General features: G+C 44.8%; 1 protein-coding gene across 1 annotated transcript; it reads right to left on the minus strand.

Annotated features, from left to right (window-relative positions):
• Window positions 1-685: 685 nt before the first annotated feature.
• DUSP7 (dual specificity phosphatase 7) lies at window positions 686-9,866 on the minus strand. The gene is made up of 3 exons (XM_045024868.1): window positions 8,957-9,866; window positions 5,639-6,067; window positions 686-3,076 (listed from the first exon to the last, which is right to left on the minus strand). Exons 1-3 carry the CDS (start codon window positions 9,369-9,371, stop codon window positions 2,769-2,771), a joined length of 1,152 nt encoding a protein of 383 aa, XP_044880803.1. The 5' UTR covers window positions 9,372-9,866; the 3' UTR covers window positions 686-2,768.
• Between the last annotated feature and the right edge of the window lie 6,470 nt (window positions 9,867-16,336).

The raw sequence follows: 16,336 nt of genomic DNA on the forward strand, positions 1-16,336 counted from the left end.
TATCACTTCCTTTTTGAAATACAACTACCCCTGCATTAGGCATAGCCCAAGTCACAAATATGAATCACGCACCAAAGTTTAGACTCTTGTAACAGGTGGTTATGTACCAGAGCTAGGGCTCTGCCCTCACAGCTGGGCTGTAACTAAGACGTACATGTGGTGATTTCGAGCTCCCTTCTCCCCCAACTCCTGATTTCACATAACATTCAACATGCCAAATGAAGTAGCAAGGGGACTATGGCCTTGATCCTGAAAAATGCAGAGCACCTACAATTCCAACTGACTCAGGCCCTAAATTACTTTCCACTGAAATGAAAGCAGCCCCTTTACATCCACTATAGAGGTTATTGGCAAGGGCCAGGTGTCTCCCCAAGCCACATGTGCCTTATGAACAAAGGGCTTTTTTGGGTGGCAGTTGCAAGGGGGTCAAAACCAGTACCCATCTCATGCTGTTCTTTGTTCTCTGGTGTATTCAGTCCCCACTCTCCCCACCAGCACCCCATTACTGCAAGATCTCAAAAATTACACTGTGCACGAAACCAAACCCCACACTTGAACACAACCCAGAAAGTGCTGTTCATGGTCACAGGAAGACATAAAATGGGCCATAAAAAGGGATAAGAGAACAGCCCAGCCTTAATACAGACAGGTTTCACTGACTAGCCAAGCACCGGACACAGAAACGTGGTTTTTAAAGAAAAAATAATATTTATTTGCAATATAAACAGAAGTCCCAATATTGGTTCAGTATATATATAGGGTCATTAATTTACCTTCATAACTCAAAGCAAAAACCATCCCTCGCTAACAAGCTCTCATTTGTATTAATCAGAGGATGTATCTTTTTCCTTTAAAGAAGACAGATCACTTACAGCACAGGAAGCCTTTATAAGCCAGCTTAGCTGTAATGCAATACATATGCACTGTCTAAAAAATCCCTGAAAAAAAAAAAAAAAAGTTCCTCCATGAGGTAAAATGTAAGTAGGATATTTTCAATTTGCTCGCTCACTCTCAGCCATACTTACGTCCATTCTCCCTTCCCTGATGACCCTCAATCCCAACATTGTTACAAAACAAAACAAACAGAAGACAACCAACCAACCAAAAAAACAAATCGTTCCAACATTCTGGTAACATCTTTAACCAAAAAAAAAAAAAAAAGTCATGATGTGACAGCGTCGAACATTCCTCCGTAAGGAGGGGGTTTTTTTCTTCTTTTTTCTTTTTTTTTGAAAAAAAAATACAAAAACCTGGATATTTAGAAAAAAATTCCGTGGCTTTCTCTTTTTTGTTTTGCGTTAGTTACATGAGAGTTCCAGTGGATAAGGAGGTGGAGAGAAGGGAAGGACTACATTGCAGCCAATAAAAGAAACCTCCAGATCCATTCTGCCCTCCTCCCAGACATTAGTACCACTTCTTCAACGTACGAGACCTTTGCCAAATGTTAGCCAGAAACATTAACAAGTCTTCTTGTTCTAGAAGGCACGGCAAAAAGTTACTCGAAAAAAGGAAACCCATCAGAACCTCCGTTGAACACTCTTAGAGTCTTGGAATTTGCCAGTTTTTACAACGTTCTGGTCATTATTTCCCACATTTTCACTCCCCTTCCATGGTTTGTGCATGACTCCGCAGCAGTGTCATGCTGCAAAAACTTTGCTCTGCTCCAGTCTTTTGGAGTACCAGTAGCACTCGATTCCCACCCCTGCACACAAGAATTAAGTGTGCCAGATAAGTGCCAACATCACAAGTACTTTCTTTACTTCAGAAGCTGGAATGCTTTCAGGCCAGCTGGGTGACACCAATCGTCATTCAACCGAAGGCAGAGAATGAGTGCTAGCCTCAGACATGCTTCTACCAACTCTGGAGGCCACACCAGGTTTACCTCTGGCAACAGCAGACAGCGTTTTTTGGTGGTGGGGGAGCGGGGGTGGTATTTAAAAAAAGCTTGCAGCTTAGTCACCTTTGTTGATTCAGTGCAGAGTTTGTGATTGTGAGTGTGGAAGTGGCAGACAGGTTAAGACCAACTGGCCTTCACAAATAACAAAGCTTCCTACCAGATGCTAGCAACAACAGCAGCATGTGTCTCTCTTGGGGTGTACCCAGTAATATGCCAGGATGTCTCAAGGCTTCACAAAGTGTGCAAAATGCATTTGGTCAATATAAACATTTGATTTAAAAAAAAAAAAAAAGAGAGAAAGAAAGAAAAAGGAAGAAAGATCAAACGAGAACAGAATAAAATACTGGTTTTGCAACCTCGTCTGTACAAACAGGAACTTACATATTTAAAACGAGTTGGAGCCCAAGACTCAGAGAGTAAGATTACCTTTTTTTAAAAAAAAGTAAACATGGGTTTTAAAATAGTCTTGGGCCAACATCTTTTGTTCAAGGTCGCCAAGTGCGTAAGTCTCCTCTACTTTCCACAACAACCTACCACGTAAGTAGCTTTGCGTATGTTTGTGTGAGTGTGTGCAGTTCACCAGTCTCAACAAACCCAGGAAAGCAGTTATTGCCGGTAACAGCTGCGCTCAGAACGCCACGAGATCCCCCATATTAAATAACCCCTGTAAAGAGACTACTCTTTGATCCACTTTGATTAGCATCAGGATACTAATAAATGGCCTTAGCCTTTTTAAAGCAGCAATCAGACACCTCTACTTGGAGAAACTAGTTCTTTCAAGGCTGCCTGGCAAGATACATACTTTTTTAATATTTGAAATGCTCAAGAGAAGCTATTCAAGGCTCGAGTTCCCAACCAAACAACATCCCCTTCATGTGGACTCCAAGGTGTTCAGCTGGAACAGGTTGTGATTGGTGGGTGTGGTGAAGTACAGTTGCTCACTGGGGGAGCGGTTATCACATGGGCTGTTGAGCCCCAGAGTCCTCTCAAAGTCCAGGAGCTGGCCCATGAAGTTAAAGTTCGGGGAGATATTTGACTTTTTCCTTTTCACAAAGTCATAGGCATCATTCAGGGACAAGTTCATTTTCTGCATCAAGTAGGCAACGGTTACTGTTACAGACCTGCTGATGCCGGCTAGGCAGTGAACCAGGATACCACATTTCTTGGTACGGGCCTCATCTGAAACAAAGAGGGGAAAAAAGAAGGATACATTTAGACTTCTGTAGCAAAAATGCACTGTCCTGGAGCAGGGCTAGATGGCAGCTTCAGACTTTTAGAACCAGGTCATTACCAGCAGTGGATCCACTGCTCCAACAGTTCAGAGTGATACTACATAATTTAACTCTGCATATTTTCCTCCTCAAAAATCAGGCACCCTGACAATATACCCCAGCGATGCAATCAGTCATACTTAGCACTTCAGCTTCCCCATGCTTAACAAAGATTAATTTAATTAATTAAAGCTTACAACACCTCTGTGAGGTTAGTATTATTGCTTTCTATTTCATAAAGGGAGAAACCAGTGCAGTTAAGTCACTTGCCCAAGGCCAGAGAGAGGCAGTGTCAGAGTTGAAATTCCAACTCCAGAGTTCCTGGCACCTAGACCTGCACCACACCCCTCTCACAATTCATATTAATCAATCAGTGCTAAGATGGGGTTGTGAAGTCTAACCAGTCTTGTGACCAGACATGACATCGAAAATCAGCAAAACTGAGGTGGTTTTTTTGTTGTTGTTGGCTTTTTTTTTTTTTTTTAAGATATTTATTTTCTGAGTACTGTACAGTGGAAACTGATTCAAGTGAACTCTAAAATAGAGGAACTTAATTATTGTGATGTTGTTCTTTAGGTGTGGCGATTGGGGAAACAGACTTCCCTATAGCAAGATTTGTGCTAGAGTGAATCTATCAAGATACATGGTGGCAGAGGGAAAAGGAAAGCTAGTTTGTAGTAAAACTGCAATTTCTCTCAGCAACTGCTGCCACTGCTTGAAGAACACAGATGTATTGTCTCTTTCTCAGAGCCTAAACAGCATGAACTGGCATCACAGTGTTGAGAGAGAGGAATGCCGCTGAGAACACTGCATACGTAAATATATACTGCAAAGTTTACTTCTGCGCAGAACAAATTTTCAAACCAGTCATTGCCATAGAGCTTGGCTTTGAAGAATAAAGGTACTATGAGAAAGGAACCTCCAGTCCCACTTTACTCAAAGGCAGAGCTTAAAAAAAAAAAAAAAAAAAGTACTCCAACACTACAATCTGAGGGATGGGCAGAGAGGAGGATACAAAAATTAAAAACAAGCCTCAGGTTTGACTTCCTAGTCCCCATTACTGTGTGAGGAACTCCAAGACAAAAAGGATACTAACTCTTCAGATTGCATTGCTGCTCCTGCAATTTCAGAATTTCGCTGAAGTGTGTGTCTCTTTCATCTGAGCAAAGCCCCATTTCTAAGTTTTGGTTTTATAGTAAGCGGGTGAGGTAATCCTCCATTTCCTGACATTAAAGACAAAGCACAGGTTTGGTGTTCACAGAAACATGGATTGACTGTAGCAGACAGAACCCAAATGCCACAGCTCATCAGGAACCAAATGTATCCACCAAGGAAGGTGAAACAGCATCCCCACACCTTGCTAAACCCTTGGGCTTTTGAGTGGAACTGTGCTATTAGAGAGTGGGAGAAAAAAAAATAGCAGTGACAACTTGTTCCTCCAACATAACTGCAAAGCAGCCAAGGTCCTAATACGGTATTGTTCCATTTAAGGACTCACAGTCAACATAGAAGCACCTAGGCCCCTTACAAAGCCTAAGGTATGAAGGCAAGGGGATCATTTCATTTCCTAGAGATATCAAAGCTTTTTAATGGTTAAATGAGGACAGTTGCTTGTGCCATTCAATCCTAATAAAAATCTAGTGTTAGTAGGCCAATGACTACCATCACTGAATAGTTGACATGCACACTGGAAGCACACATTTTATTCAGCCTGACCGTCATCTACCACAGAACAAAAAGCACTTCTGGATGTTAAAGCTATCCTGGGAAAGGATCTGTCCTGCAAGGACCTTTAATAAAAGTGTCTTAGGACTTGTTCACACAGGGAAATTTAACAGTATAACTATATCAGTATGATTGTATTGCTTTATTGTGTGTTATAACTCCCTGTGTTATACTAGAATACCAGTATAAGTATAATGGGATAATTACAGCCGTATATTTCCCCCTGTAGACAAGTCCTCTGATTTTACCTCTGTAAGGATTAAGGCTCTCCCTACAGGTATGGAGAACAGGCAACTGCAGACATCAGTCAAACCACAGCATTTCTTGTCAGTCCTCATTTCCCAAAATAAGAAGGTACAGCGCCCCTGATTCTCCACTGCCTCGTATAGTCATTTTATACAGATGTGAATACCTATGTAAGGTGGGAGGCAGTGGAGAATCAGGCCCCATAGAGGAGATTGTTAAAAGTAATCAATTGTGGGGAACACAACTTCAGATGCCTTAAAGGAGACTGGTTTGGTCAGCACCAGTACTGAAGATGAGGCACTTTCAAAAAGTACCTCAGATTGGACACTGGAAAACAATTGATTTTGGGTGCCTCTTGACTAACATCTGATCTGAGAATTGTACAACTTTTATATCCATGTACAGACAAGTGGCGACTGCTACAGCACGCAGCTTGCTGCATTCTCAAGTTGCGATTGCTAAAGGAATGTTCTGCCAACAGCGGAATTCCAACACCTACCAATGAAAGCGATGGCCTCAGGAAAGAACTGAGAGAGATTCTGGCTCCAGTGATCCGAGATGGGAATCTGTTTGTATTTAAACTCTCCGTTGTGCTCGAACATGTTTGGCAGGTTGGGAGTCACATTCAGGATGTACTTGATGCCGTATTTGCCCAAGACATCTAAGTTGGTAGAATCTTTGGCACAACCCAGATACAGGTAAGGTAGGATCTGGACAGGGAAGGCAGGCTGGTTGTTAGGGATTGGGCTCCCATCCGACTCTGTGGCACTGCTTGGCTCCCTGTCAGACTCGCCGTCAGAGCAATCGGAGTTGATCCTTAGTCCTCCAAGGCCAAGGACAGATGCAGGAGGAGAGTTGCTGGGTGAGGAGCTGTCAAGGTTGGTCTCACAATGCTCAGAGTATTCGGTCTGAAATTTGTTAAAGCCACCTGGGGAAAAAAGGCATGTTACTATTTAAAATGAGAGATTCTTGCATCAGTGAGTGAGTTAAACACAATTTACTTTGGTCTTTGTTTCTCCCTAGCAAAAAGGCAGTATAAATTCAGATCCCTGAAATGCAGAGTATGGGCCCGATTGTGCTAACCTTACTCCCGTAGAGTAGCACTTTACCCAGCAAACAGTCCCACTGAAGTAAACATAGTACAGTACATGAGTATGGGTAGCAGAATTACTAAGTAGGGGCTCAATGCACTTCCTATTTAAAAATCAATGGCAAGAGCCAAACCACAAAAGCCAAACAATTCAAACCCCAGCTACAAAAAATTTCACTTTAAAAACAGTTAAAATGACATGGGTTTTGCACAGTAGATTGATTCCAACCTCTAAGCTGTACAGGACAGACACACTTTGCATTGGATCATTTGTTACAGAATTTTTTAAAACAAGAGAATCATTTTATATAAAAATACAAACAAGAGACTGAGAGGATCCAAAATGCCAATTTCTCAGCAGCATTTCCTCTTCAGTGCCTCGGCTTAAGAAAGGACGGAAAGTCTGGGGGAGGGGGAGGGGAAGAGAAGAGAATCTACCTCTTTTTAAGATATATTAAACAGGAGTTCAGCCATCATTCTCCAAAGCGGACAATGGGTGTCATTAGAAAGCCTCCTGGAAATTTTGTTAGTGGGTTTGGTGGTTGTGAGTGGATCATTGAGTAGAACAGACAGCTCCTGCCACATCCATTCATGAAAACAGGGCTCTTTTTTCTCCTCCTCCTCCTCCCTCCCCCAATAGAGAAAGACAACATGGAGAAGCCATCTTGGAATTTTAATTGAAAACATTTCCCACCAAGGCCCCAGGAAAAAAAGAGAGCAAGAAAAATCTAACTCCTCCCCTCCCCATTAAAGATGGCTTAAAAGTAACTTCAAAGCTGTTCCTTCCTCTTAATGGGAGAGAACAGTTAAAAAAGCAAGTGACAGAGCTAATCAGATAACACTAAAGAGAGATGGGGGTAGGGGAAGGGATTTCATCAGGAAGGGGAAGAGATCAGATCCACAATCAGATCAAGAGCCATGACTGGAACATATCGGCAGGCAGGTTCCTTTATTTCAGTTAGGAGTGGACCTAAATGCTAGAAAGAAGGAAATGCTCTATCCACAGATAATCCATTTCCCCACTCCTCCCATGCACTCCAAAGAGCCTGATCATCTCCTCCCTCCTCCACAGATCACTTGGCTCCTCTACAGGAAAAAAAAAAAGTGTGTTTTTAAATGGTTGAAAGTGGCAATTTTGCTTTTGCTTCATCTACCATTTCTGCCTCAACCCTGCCGCCCAGCGACTGCAATGGGGTGTGCTTTGGGAGAGAGGGTGTCTAACCAGGCTAGTGTTTTGGGGGGGGGGTGCCTTTGAGACATTTTGAGGAGGAAAGAAAATAAATCAAGATCTTAAGTATGAAGCTACAAGGAGTTGCGTTTTCATTCAGAGACTAAAAGCCAGGCACCCTCCCACTCCAACAGAGTGAATCCAGGGGTGCAAACCCAGTGCTCTGAGCTATCCCTGGGTGTACATCAATGGAGTTCGTGTCTCAGAGGCAAAGGGGGCAGGAATCAGTACAAGAAACATCCCCTCTTCCTCAGAGGTTACTGGATCTAGGAATTTCAAGATGAGGGGGGAGCCAAGAGCTGTTTTGATTGAAAATGAAGCTCTGACCACTCTAACTTTGTTTTGTGTTGATTTTTTTTTTGAAACACAAAATTAAGCTTTAGTCTATGGGGAAGAGAGTCAGATCTTCTTCTGGGTAAATGTCAATAAAGGGCCCCTGCCACTTCAGAATACCGGAGGCAGGCCTTTAAAAATACTCTGGGGGCAAACCGTGTGTCCCCAAATGGTTTCTACAGCCAGTCAGCGGCACACATGAGAGCGGGGGTTATTGTTTTCATGCCCAGGGTATCCTGCCTCCACCATTCTTCTCTGCTGGATAATAAAGTTCTGCTTTAGTGTGGTGAGTTTGGGGGGCTGCTCTAATTACTGCAGGTCAGTTCAGGACATAGAAGACTGCACATGATCGGTGCCAATCTCAATTTTCCTTTGAGAGATAAAAGAAGAAGAAAGATGCTTCTATCTCCCTCCAGTAGGAATCGGATGTGGACTAAAGAAACGGATGAGGGGCGAATCCTTAAGGGTAGGGAAGGGAAAGGAATCTGCTAGGTTTTTACTTTCACCCTGCCCTGCTCTCTGAAGGGAGAGAGGGGAATCCCTCTGTTCTCTTATAGCCTCTGGATTGGAAGAAGGGGAGGGGTAAATTTGCTTCCCAGATGAGTTGCAAAGGAGGTGGTGGTGGTTCCCCGCTTCCAAGACACAATTGCAAAACTCGGGGCGATCTGGCCAACCTCTCCAGTCCCCCAGCACACGGAACCATTTTGTAAAAAGATTAGCAAGGGAGAAAATAACCCAGGCAAAAGAAAGTGTGTGTGTCTTTCGCTCCGAGTCTAAAATCACATCCTACCTCGGCTTCCCCCTCCACACACAAGAGATTAAAAAAAGATAATCCTCGGGGGGGGCTCTTCCCCCCCCCCAAAGGTCTCGATTTCTCCTCAGAGAAGAGTCAGAGCCAATCGAGGGCATATGGGGGGAGGGGAGACAAGACGGAAAAAGAAAAGCCTGAAATAGGAAATCTGTCCTGGGGGGTACAAACTGCAAAGCACTTGGGGGGCTGGACAGAGCCGGGGGGGGCGCCAAAGGAAACATCTGTGATCACATCTGAAGGGGGAGCTCTGAGGTCCGAGGCAGATCGGGGGCTGGCGAGCTTGGGGAGGGCGATCTGCGAGCCCCTTTTCGGGAAGGGAGGGGGGCTGGGATAGGGACCGATCCGCCCGTGTTACCTTTCAGGTAATACGCCTTGCACCCATCGTCCCGCAGCTTCTGCAGCAGCAGCCCCAGGACGGAGCTAGGGGCGCCGTTGTCCTGCTGCCACTCGGCCGTGGCCTCGTCATAGAGCAGCACGGTGTCCGCCTTGCAGCGCTTGGCGAAGCGCTCCTTGTCCTCGTGGTTGGGGATGATGGAGCGGATGGGCAGGTTGCCCTTCTTGAGGCGGCGCAGCATGAGGCCCGGGATGGCCAGGTTGATGGCCGTCTCGATGTGCGAGGACTCGAAGAGCTCGTGGGGGCGGCAGTCGAGCAGCAGCAGCGAGCTGCCCCCGCCGGACTCCAGCTCCTCCTGCAGCCACTCCACGCTCTTCCACGGCACCGCCGCCGCCATGGGAGCCCGGGGGGAGCTGCCCCACAGGTGATTTTTCATGAGGCTCGGAGGACAGGGGGCGCCCCCCAGGTCCGAGGAAGGGAGCACACGGGCCGCCGCTGCTGCAAGGGAAAGGCCCCCTTCCCTCCCCCGGTCCACTCCCAGTGCACCACCGAGCCGCAGGCAGCGGGCGCCAGAGGGGCAGGCAGGGGAGTCGAGAGCGATCCCAGGGCTGCCAGACCCGCTCGCCTCCCTCCGGGGGAGCCTGCTCGAGCAGAGATGCCGCCTTCCACTTGCAGAAGCGGCGGGAGGGGGATCGCCTTGCTCCTGCCCCCACCCCGGGGAGGTGGACGCTTGCTGCGGGTTGCTGGGCTGCCCTCTCCCTCTGGCAGCGTGGCCGCTATCGCTCCAGCCCCAAAGACACTACCGCCGCGGTCGATTCGCTTTCTATCCTCGCGGGCTGACTCCGCTGCCTGACAGCCTCAATTAAAAAGGGGCTTCGCTATCGGAGCGGCGTGTCATGCTCCGGGAGGCGGGACCGGGGAGGGAGAGAGGCCAGCCTTAAAGGGGACGCGGGGCTCTCCCACACTTCCAGGCGCACATCTACCCAGCTGCCAATGCCTGGGAAATCGATTGCAAGTGCAGCCTGCCCCCAACCTGAAAGGTCGGATCCTCCCGCATTCTGGAAAACACCCTCCTCCTCCCCCCTCACCACCATGGCAACCACATGGTTTAAAAAAAAATCTTAAACTAAGTAGAACTGAGAGAGCACAGCGAACCCACTGGTTATTTTAGGTGAGACATTTCCACACAGCTATACAATATTTCTGTGCCTGAGCCTAGAGCAGCTAGTTGCCTGCATTCACTTCAGTGCAAACAAACTAGTGCATGTCACAGGATGGAGACACGAGCTTATTGGACCCGGTTTCTCCCGTTGTTCATCAATGGGAAGGTGCTGGGGTAAAGGCACCACTCGATCCTGGAATAAAACAGCGACAGACCAGTAGATCAGCCGTAGGAAAAATAGTGGATCTTAAACAGAGGTTTTCATCCTTAAATAGATACAGAAAAATAAACTGGCTTCTTTTTACAAAGGACAGGAGGAATGAATGGGCACCTCATTCAGTTACTTTGGGTGACTTGAGTGTGTGTGTGTGTGTGTGTGTGTATATATATATATATATATATATCATAGTATCTCTCTCAAATACAGAATAGTGGAATCAGAAATAATTAAATAGATATACCTATACCCCAATACAATACTGTCCTCGGGGCCGAAAAATCTTACCGCGTTATATTGAACTTGCTTTTGATCCCCTGGAGTGCGCAGCCCCGCCCCCCTGAGTGCTGCTTTACCCCTTTATATCCGAATTCGTGTTAGATCGGGTCCCGTTATACGGGGGTAGAGGTGTATTAGATTGCTGCATATCACCAGTTCAGGCTCTTGTGACCATAATCTGGATGCTTTCACTCTCTCTACCCTAATAATCAGCCTCTGTCATGAAACTTGCACATCACTGCACCTTTCTCATTCCCTTGCGCACTCTCTAAACTGCTTGGAGCTAGGGCTCTTCCAAAACCCAGTCTCCCTTGTTCTCTAAAACCCATCACAGAGTTTGTGCTGCTCCAAACCTCTTTGAGCTAACAAGACACAAGCAGGGGTAGAATACAGCACACACAAGTGATGCTCTGTAATATGACAGAGGGGAGTGAAGCAATCCCTATTTCGTGGCAGGATAGAGCGGTCTGATTTCCCTCTAGAAATTAAGTTTACACCAGTCTGACTTCAGTGGAGTCACTCCTGATTAACACCAGCAAGTTGAAAATCGGGTCCAACCCCCTGCGATTGAGGGTTGGCATACCCCAGGCTGGGCGGTATGTGAGCCTGGTCGTCCCAATGGTACATGCTGTCTGTGTTCAAGCTGCACAACTCAACAAGGGGCTGACTGCCACTGGTCGGTTCAGCTTATTCTGGCAGAATGGACGCATTGCAACGTCCTCAAGGGGTTCGAAGCAGGAACCTCCTCGTGCATTATTGGTATCTGGATACAAAAATTAAACACACGATCAACTCCACAGACAAACTGTTCCAACAGCGCTGAGACCACACAGCAACGCGTCCCGGGCAGTGAGCGTGTCCGGGGCTACTCGCTGGCCCTTTAAACAGCTTTACAAGCTGAGCCTCTGATTGACGGGCCCGCTGCTCCACGTGACTTTCCCGCTTGAAAAAAAAAGGTCTCTCTCCTCCCCCATCCTTTCCCGTTTGTTCGCGGCGCCAATGAGACGCTCCAGTGGGCGGCGATGGAACGCGAGAGGCCCTATCCGGGGGAAGAGGGGCGGGGCGTTTGGAACCTGGTGTATCAGGTTGCTAATTGCAAAGCGCGGGAAGGGGGCGGGCTCAGAGGAGGTGAATGGAGACGCAGGTAGAGCTGTAGCTGAATGTTAGGAGGCGCAGACGCAGGGGCCAGGGCTGTGATGCAGTTGATCAAAGCAGAGGCAGGAGCCGCACGGGCGGCGTTCCTACAAAGGGGCTTGTCATTTTCCTCCTTTGTGAGCCCCCGTGCTCAAGGTTTAATACCCGTCCTGCTCAGGCTGAACATCCAGCACACACCAGTGGGAGGATTAGGACACTGGTGCTAGCGAGGCTGCTGGAGAGACCTAGGCACTGCAGCTACTCCTGGCTGGGCACATTCATTGAGCTGAGAACACTGCCAAGCAAACACGATTTCTCGTTATTACATTTTGTTAATCACGGACTCGACGCTCCCCAAGCCACAAGAGTAAAGACAGATCCTGTCCCAAACAGCTTGGAATCCCCACCCCTTTTAAAAAAATATAGGCCTGTCCTGATGGCTTGTGCTCAGGCTAGTTTTTAAAAATTAATTGGTAAATTATTAAAGTGAACAATAAAGATTCAGCTGACTCTCTAAAGTAATTCTGTTTTTAGGTGCAAAAAGACTCAGCTATTCTAATTTAAAAAAAACAGCATGAAGTGTAGTTACAAACTAAAACGTAACCCAGACTCATCTGAACTTATAATTCTTTTTTATTTAACTTGAAAATAAATGGGAATTTAGATGTGAATCCCTGTACATTTTTAGATTAGAAGGGTGTCTTGCTTTTCAGCATGCACTAGCATAAAAATTAGCCTTGCATACTGAAATATTGAACTTTCAAAATGTAAAAATAATTGGAAGAATTATCCTCATGTGTCAATTTTTTTTAATGGATGACTGCTCTGTTCCCTCCAGCTTTCAATGTTTGGTATAAAGTCTTCCGGTTACCTATCAGACATTACAAGTCTCTCCTTTTCAACATGTAAGAGTATTTTAAAAAACAGATTCTTCTGTTTTCATACAGACCAGTTCTTTCATAGTCTATTTCCAAACTCCTATTGACTTCAATGAGAGTAGGACAGACCCTCTAAACCTTGGAAGGACATAATCTCTGTTGGCAGTAGCCTAATACTCTAAATTTTTCTAGCAAATAATGTGAAAGATAGACTCTGACCCTGCAATGTGATCAATGCACACAGACCCTTGTGCTCAGGCAGAATCCCACGTAAGTCAATGAGGCTCCATAGGAGGGTCATCTATACAGAGGAGAGTAAAGGATCAGGGCCGTATATGCAGGTTTGGAAGGATTCCATTTTTAGTCAGTAAATGCTGATTTCACTGGACTTACACATGATGACAAAAATATTCCCCATTGCTCATAATTGAAATGTACAGATCGGCAAAGAAAAACGCAACTTGAGAATATACTAAAGTTTGATTTACTTTCTATATTTTGATATGTAATGTTGACAATCTGTGTTTTAATGGTTATAAAGTTTTAATGTTTTGACTTTCAGTGTCTATTGACAATAAATAAATGTCTGAACCTCCCACAACTGTGAAAATTTTAAATTGATAAAAAAAATTATCAGCTTTAAAACAATCACATTTAGAAAAAAAAACCATGTTCTGCCAAGCCTACATATCATAGAAAAATAACTGTCGTTTTAAAACACTGGACCTCATTCTTTATAAATGCTTAGATTTTAAAAGATACTGAGCTCATTTGTTTTAAATTACATTTTAAAAATACACTTTTTATTCAGACTGGCAACAAACATCATGTTGTCTTTGAAAAGATCTTGAAAGCACTCCAGATCAGGTTTTCCCAAAGTCAGGGCTTGTAACTGGAACTTTAGTTTAACCAGTGCCCTTGTGGTACAGTAGTTGCTTACATATGCTGGAGATTTACAGTTTTCTGAGGTACCCATTTGTCATTGATACTTTGTTCAAGACATGCATTGGGTTGCTTTTAAGGAGGATTGTCTTTTCTTTCTGATTTAAAATAATAATAAAAAAAACCCACCCTATCAAATGCTCTTTCCTCTTTGGCTGATCTTTAAGAGCTTGAGTCTTCACTCTGGTCCTGATTCAGCAAAGCACTTTAAGCATGTATATAGTCCCATTGCAAAACTCATTAAGTGGGAACAAGAGCTATACATATGATCTATTTTCAGCAGTAGCAGTGCCAGCCCTTTGGGGGCCCTAAGCAGCAATATCCCCCCCCCCCCATCCCAATACTAAAACATGGAAGTTCATATGAAAATAAATGAATGGGGGGGAGGAGGATTTTGCTGCTTGGGGCCCTAAGCAATTGCTTAGTCCTCTTATGCGCAGCACCAGCTCTGGGTATCAGTACATTAAAGGCCTAATAAAGAGGAACAAAATATGGTAGTCTACTTCCCCTTGCCCTGTGTATTTTTACTGTTGGCTATTGTGGGAAACGATTATGATTCAGTAAGGAGCGTTGCTGTAAGAAATTACAAATATTGGTGTTACAGAACAGGATGTTTCAGTACTTACAAGCCACTGTGAAACTAACTTGTAAACTAGCTGACCTTTGAGTCCATTCAATTCATAAATGAAACAGCAACGTCATACAAAGAAAGCATATCTGTATCGAAAGCATTTGTTAACTTAAAAAAAAAATGATATCCAGAAATATCTGGGTGGACTGAGTGGACCTGATTCTCCATTATCTTGGGTAGTCGTTGACAAAGGTGCAAAGCACTATCAAACTCCAACCACTTTGCATTGATGTTAATAACTACACAATGGGCAGGACAGTGGGGGAGCTGGTCCATTGACTTTGGCCAAAGGTCACTTCTAGATGTTGCTTGGTATTTTTGGCCTCCTGTCTGTGCATTCGAATATTGAGAGATATGCCTGAGCCCAGTTCAAAAAGGCTTTAGCTGAGCGTATAGTCATAGGTCAGAGTAAGAGGCAAATACGGAGGCAATTGAGAAAGCATGAGCTTCCTTTTCTTCATTCTGAGAGCGCCTTCTTGCTCAGCTTCCTGTCCTTTTGGCAGGCTCACATTGAGTCATGGCCTCTCTCTGCCCGGGAATGCAAGGAGGCAGCTTTGTGCAAGTCTTTCTGAATGCTGCCCCCATGAGTCAGTAATTAGAAAATGCTGATTACATTGGTTTCTAGTGCATCAAGATAATCACCTCCTCCAACAGGGTGCTTTTCCACTGACTGGGGGAGGGGAAATCACTGCTAGTAAGTGCTAATGTCATCAGTTAACAGAGCTTTCTTTGAAGATTTCTGTATACTACCACACACACAAACAGAGAGGAACCCATGCTCTCTCTCATGTCCCCTCTACCATGAATAAGACAAGGTAGAGCAGGCAGTCAGACCTACATAAGCCATGTCTGACTTCCCCATGATCCAGTTTGAGGAAACGCAGGAATCAGAAATATATCTAATCATGAATGATCTCACTGGTGAGAGATTAGAGAGATTGCCAGATATACAATAGCTACATATGATAGTATCTGGCCATGATGTCCATGGAGTCAGCTGTTCACGTTTCTTGGCTGTTTTGTGGAAGAAGAATTCAGCCAGAGAGAGGGGAGTGGGTTTGGCTATTTGCAGAGACCTAACTCATGATTCCCCCTCTCATCCATTTGGTCACTTGAATCTGTGTGTGTGTGTGTGTGTGTGTGTTTGTTTTTACTGGATAGAATAAGAAACAGAATAATGGCTCAGATGTTTCATTCGTGTTCATCTAGTCATGTGTGTGGTTTAGATGCCACAGTTGTGATGTCTGTACATAGGGTGTTATAGGCTACTTCCTGACTGTTGGACTATATTCCTAAGAATCCCTCACACTTGAGGACAAGCTGTGTTTTAACTGGGAGAGGAGAGTATAGCATAGTAAGTGCTCTATGTATGTATCACTATAGCTGCTGGGTGGACTGTTGAAGCTGTCCAAGTGGTTTTAATATGCTAGTGTCTCACTCAAGAGGCTGTCCCACTTCTGAAAGTTTCTTTTCTTCATCTCTCTCTCTCTCTCTCTCTACTTGGATCCCATATTCATATTTATTTTCATCTTTCCCCATCCACACCAATACCTATGTTCTTGATCTCATCAATAGCAGCACATCACTCCCTTTCCTAGTCTCTTTATAATCTTGCCTGCACAGACCACTCTTGGATTATATTTGGACACCTGGCCCCATGGTTTCTCCTTAGAAAATGAGGACATATTAATGCTTGCTCAAGCACCTTGATCCCACTTGACTTTCCTGCCTGGTTTGCTCTTCAATAGCTATTTTGCTGACCCTTCCATCCCAGTCCCTTCTGTTGATGCTTCCAGTGCTGTTCTCTCAACTCCCTTCAACTACCTTATTTCCTGCTGTTTATCACATCTAACTCATCACATTCTGGGCTGCCTCTCACACATCAAGTTATCTTTGGTACAGAGAAACCAGCCTTGATCCTAAAGTGCACAAGCTGGCTGGTGTCTTGAAAAACAAGAGCATGTGTCCCTACTCCATATCCATCAGTACAAGATTTGGAAAGCTGCCAGTAGTTAGTCTATAGGGTTTGCCTCACTAGTTGCAAATTCAGATATCTGTTTCCTCACTTGCAGGGTAGCTGATAATCCTTGCTTTCTCTTTTGCGCCATGAATTCTCTTCTTCCTTCCCATGTTCTCAGACTTTATTTCCTTTACCCAT

Source organism: Mauremys mutica, chromosome 7 (assembly GCF_020497125.1).
Source record: "Mauremys mutica isolate MM-2020 ecotype Southern chromosome 7, ASM2049712v1, whole genome shotgun sequence".
NCBI lineage: Eukaryota > Metazoa > Chordata > Testudines > Geoemydidae > Mauremys > Mauremys mutica.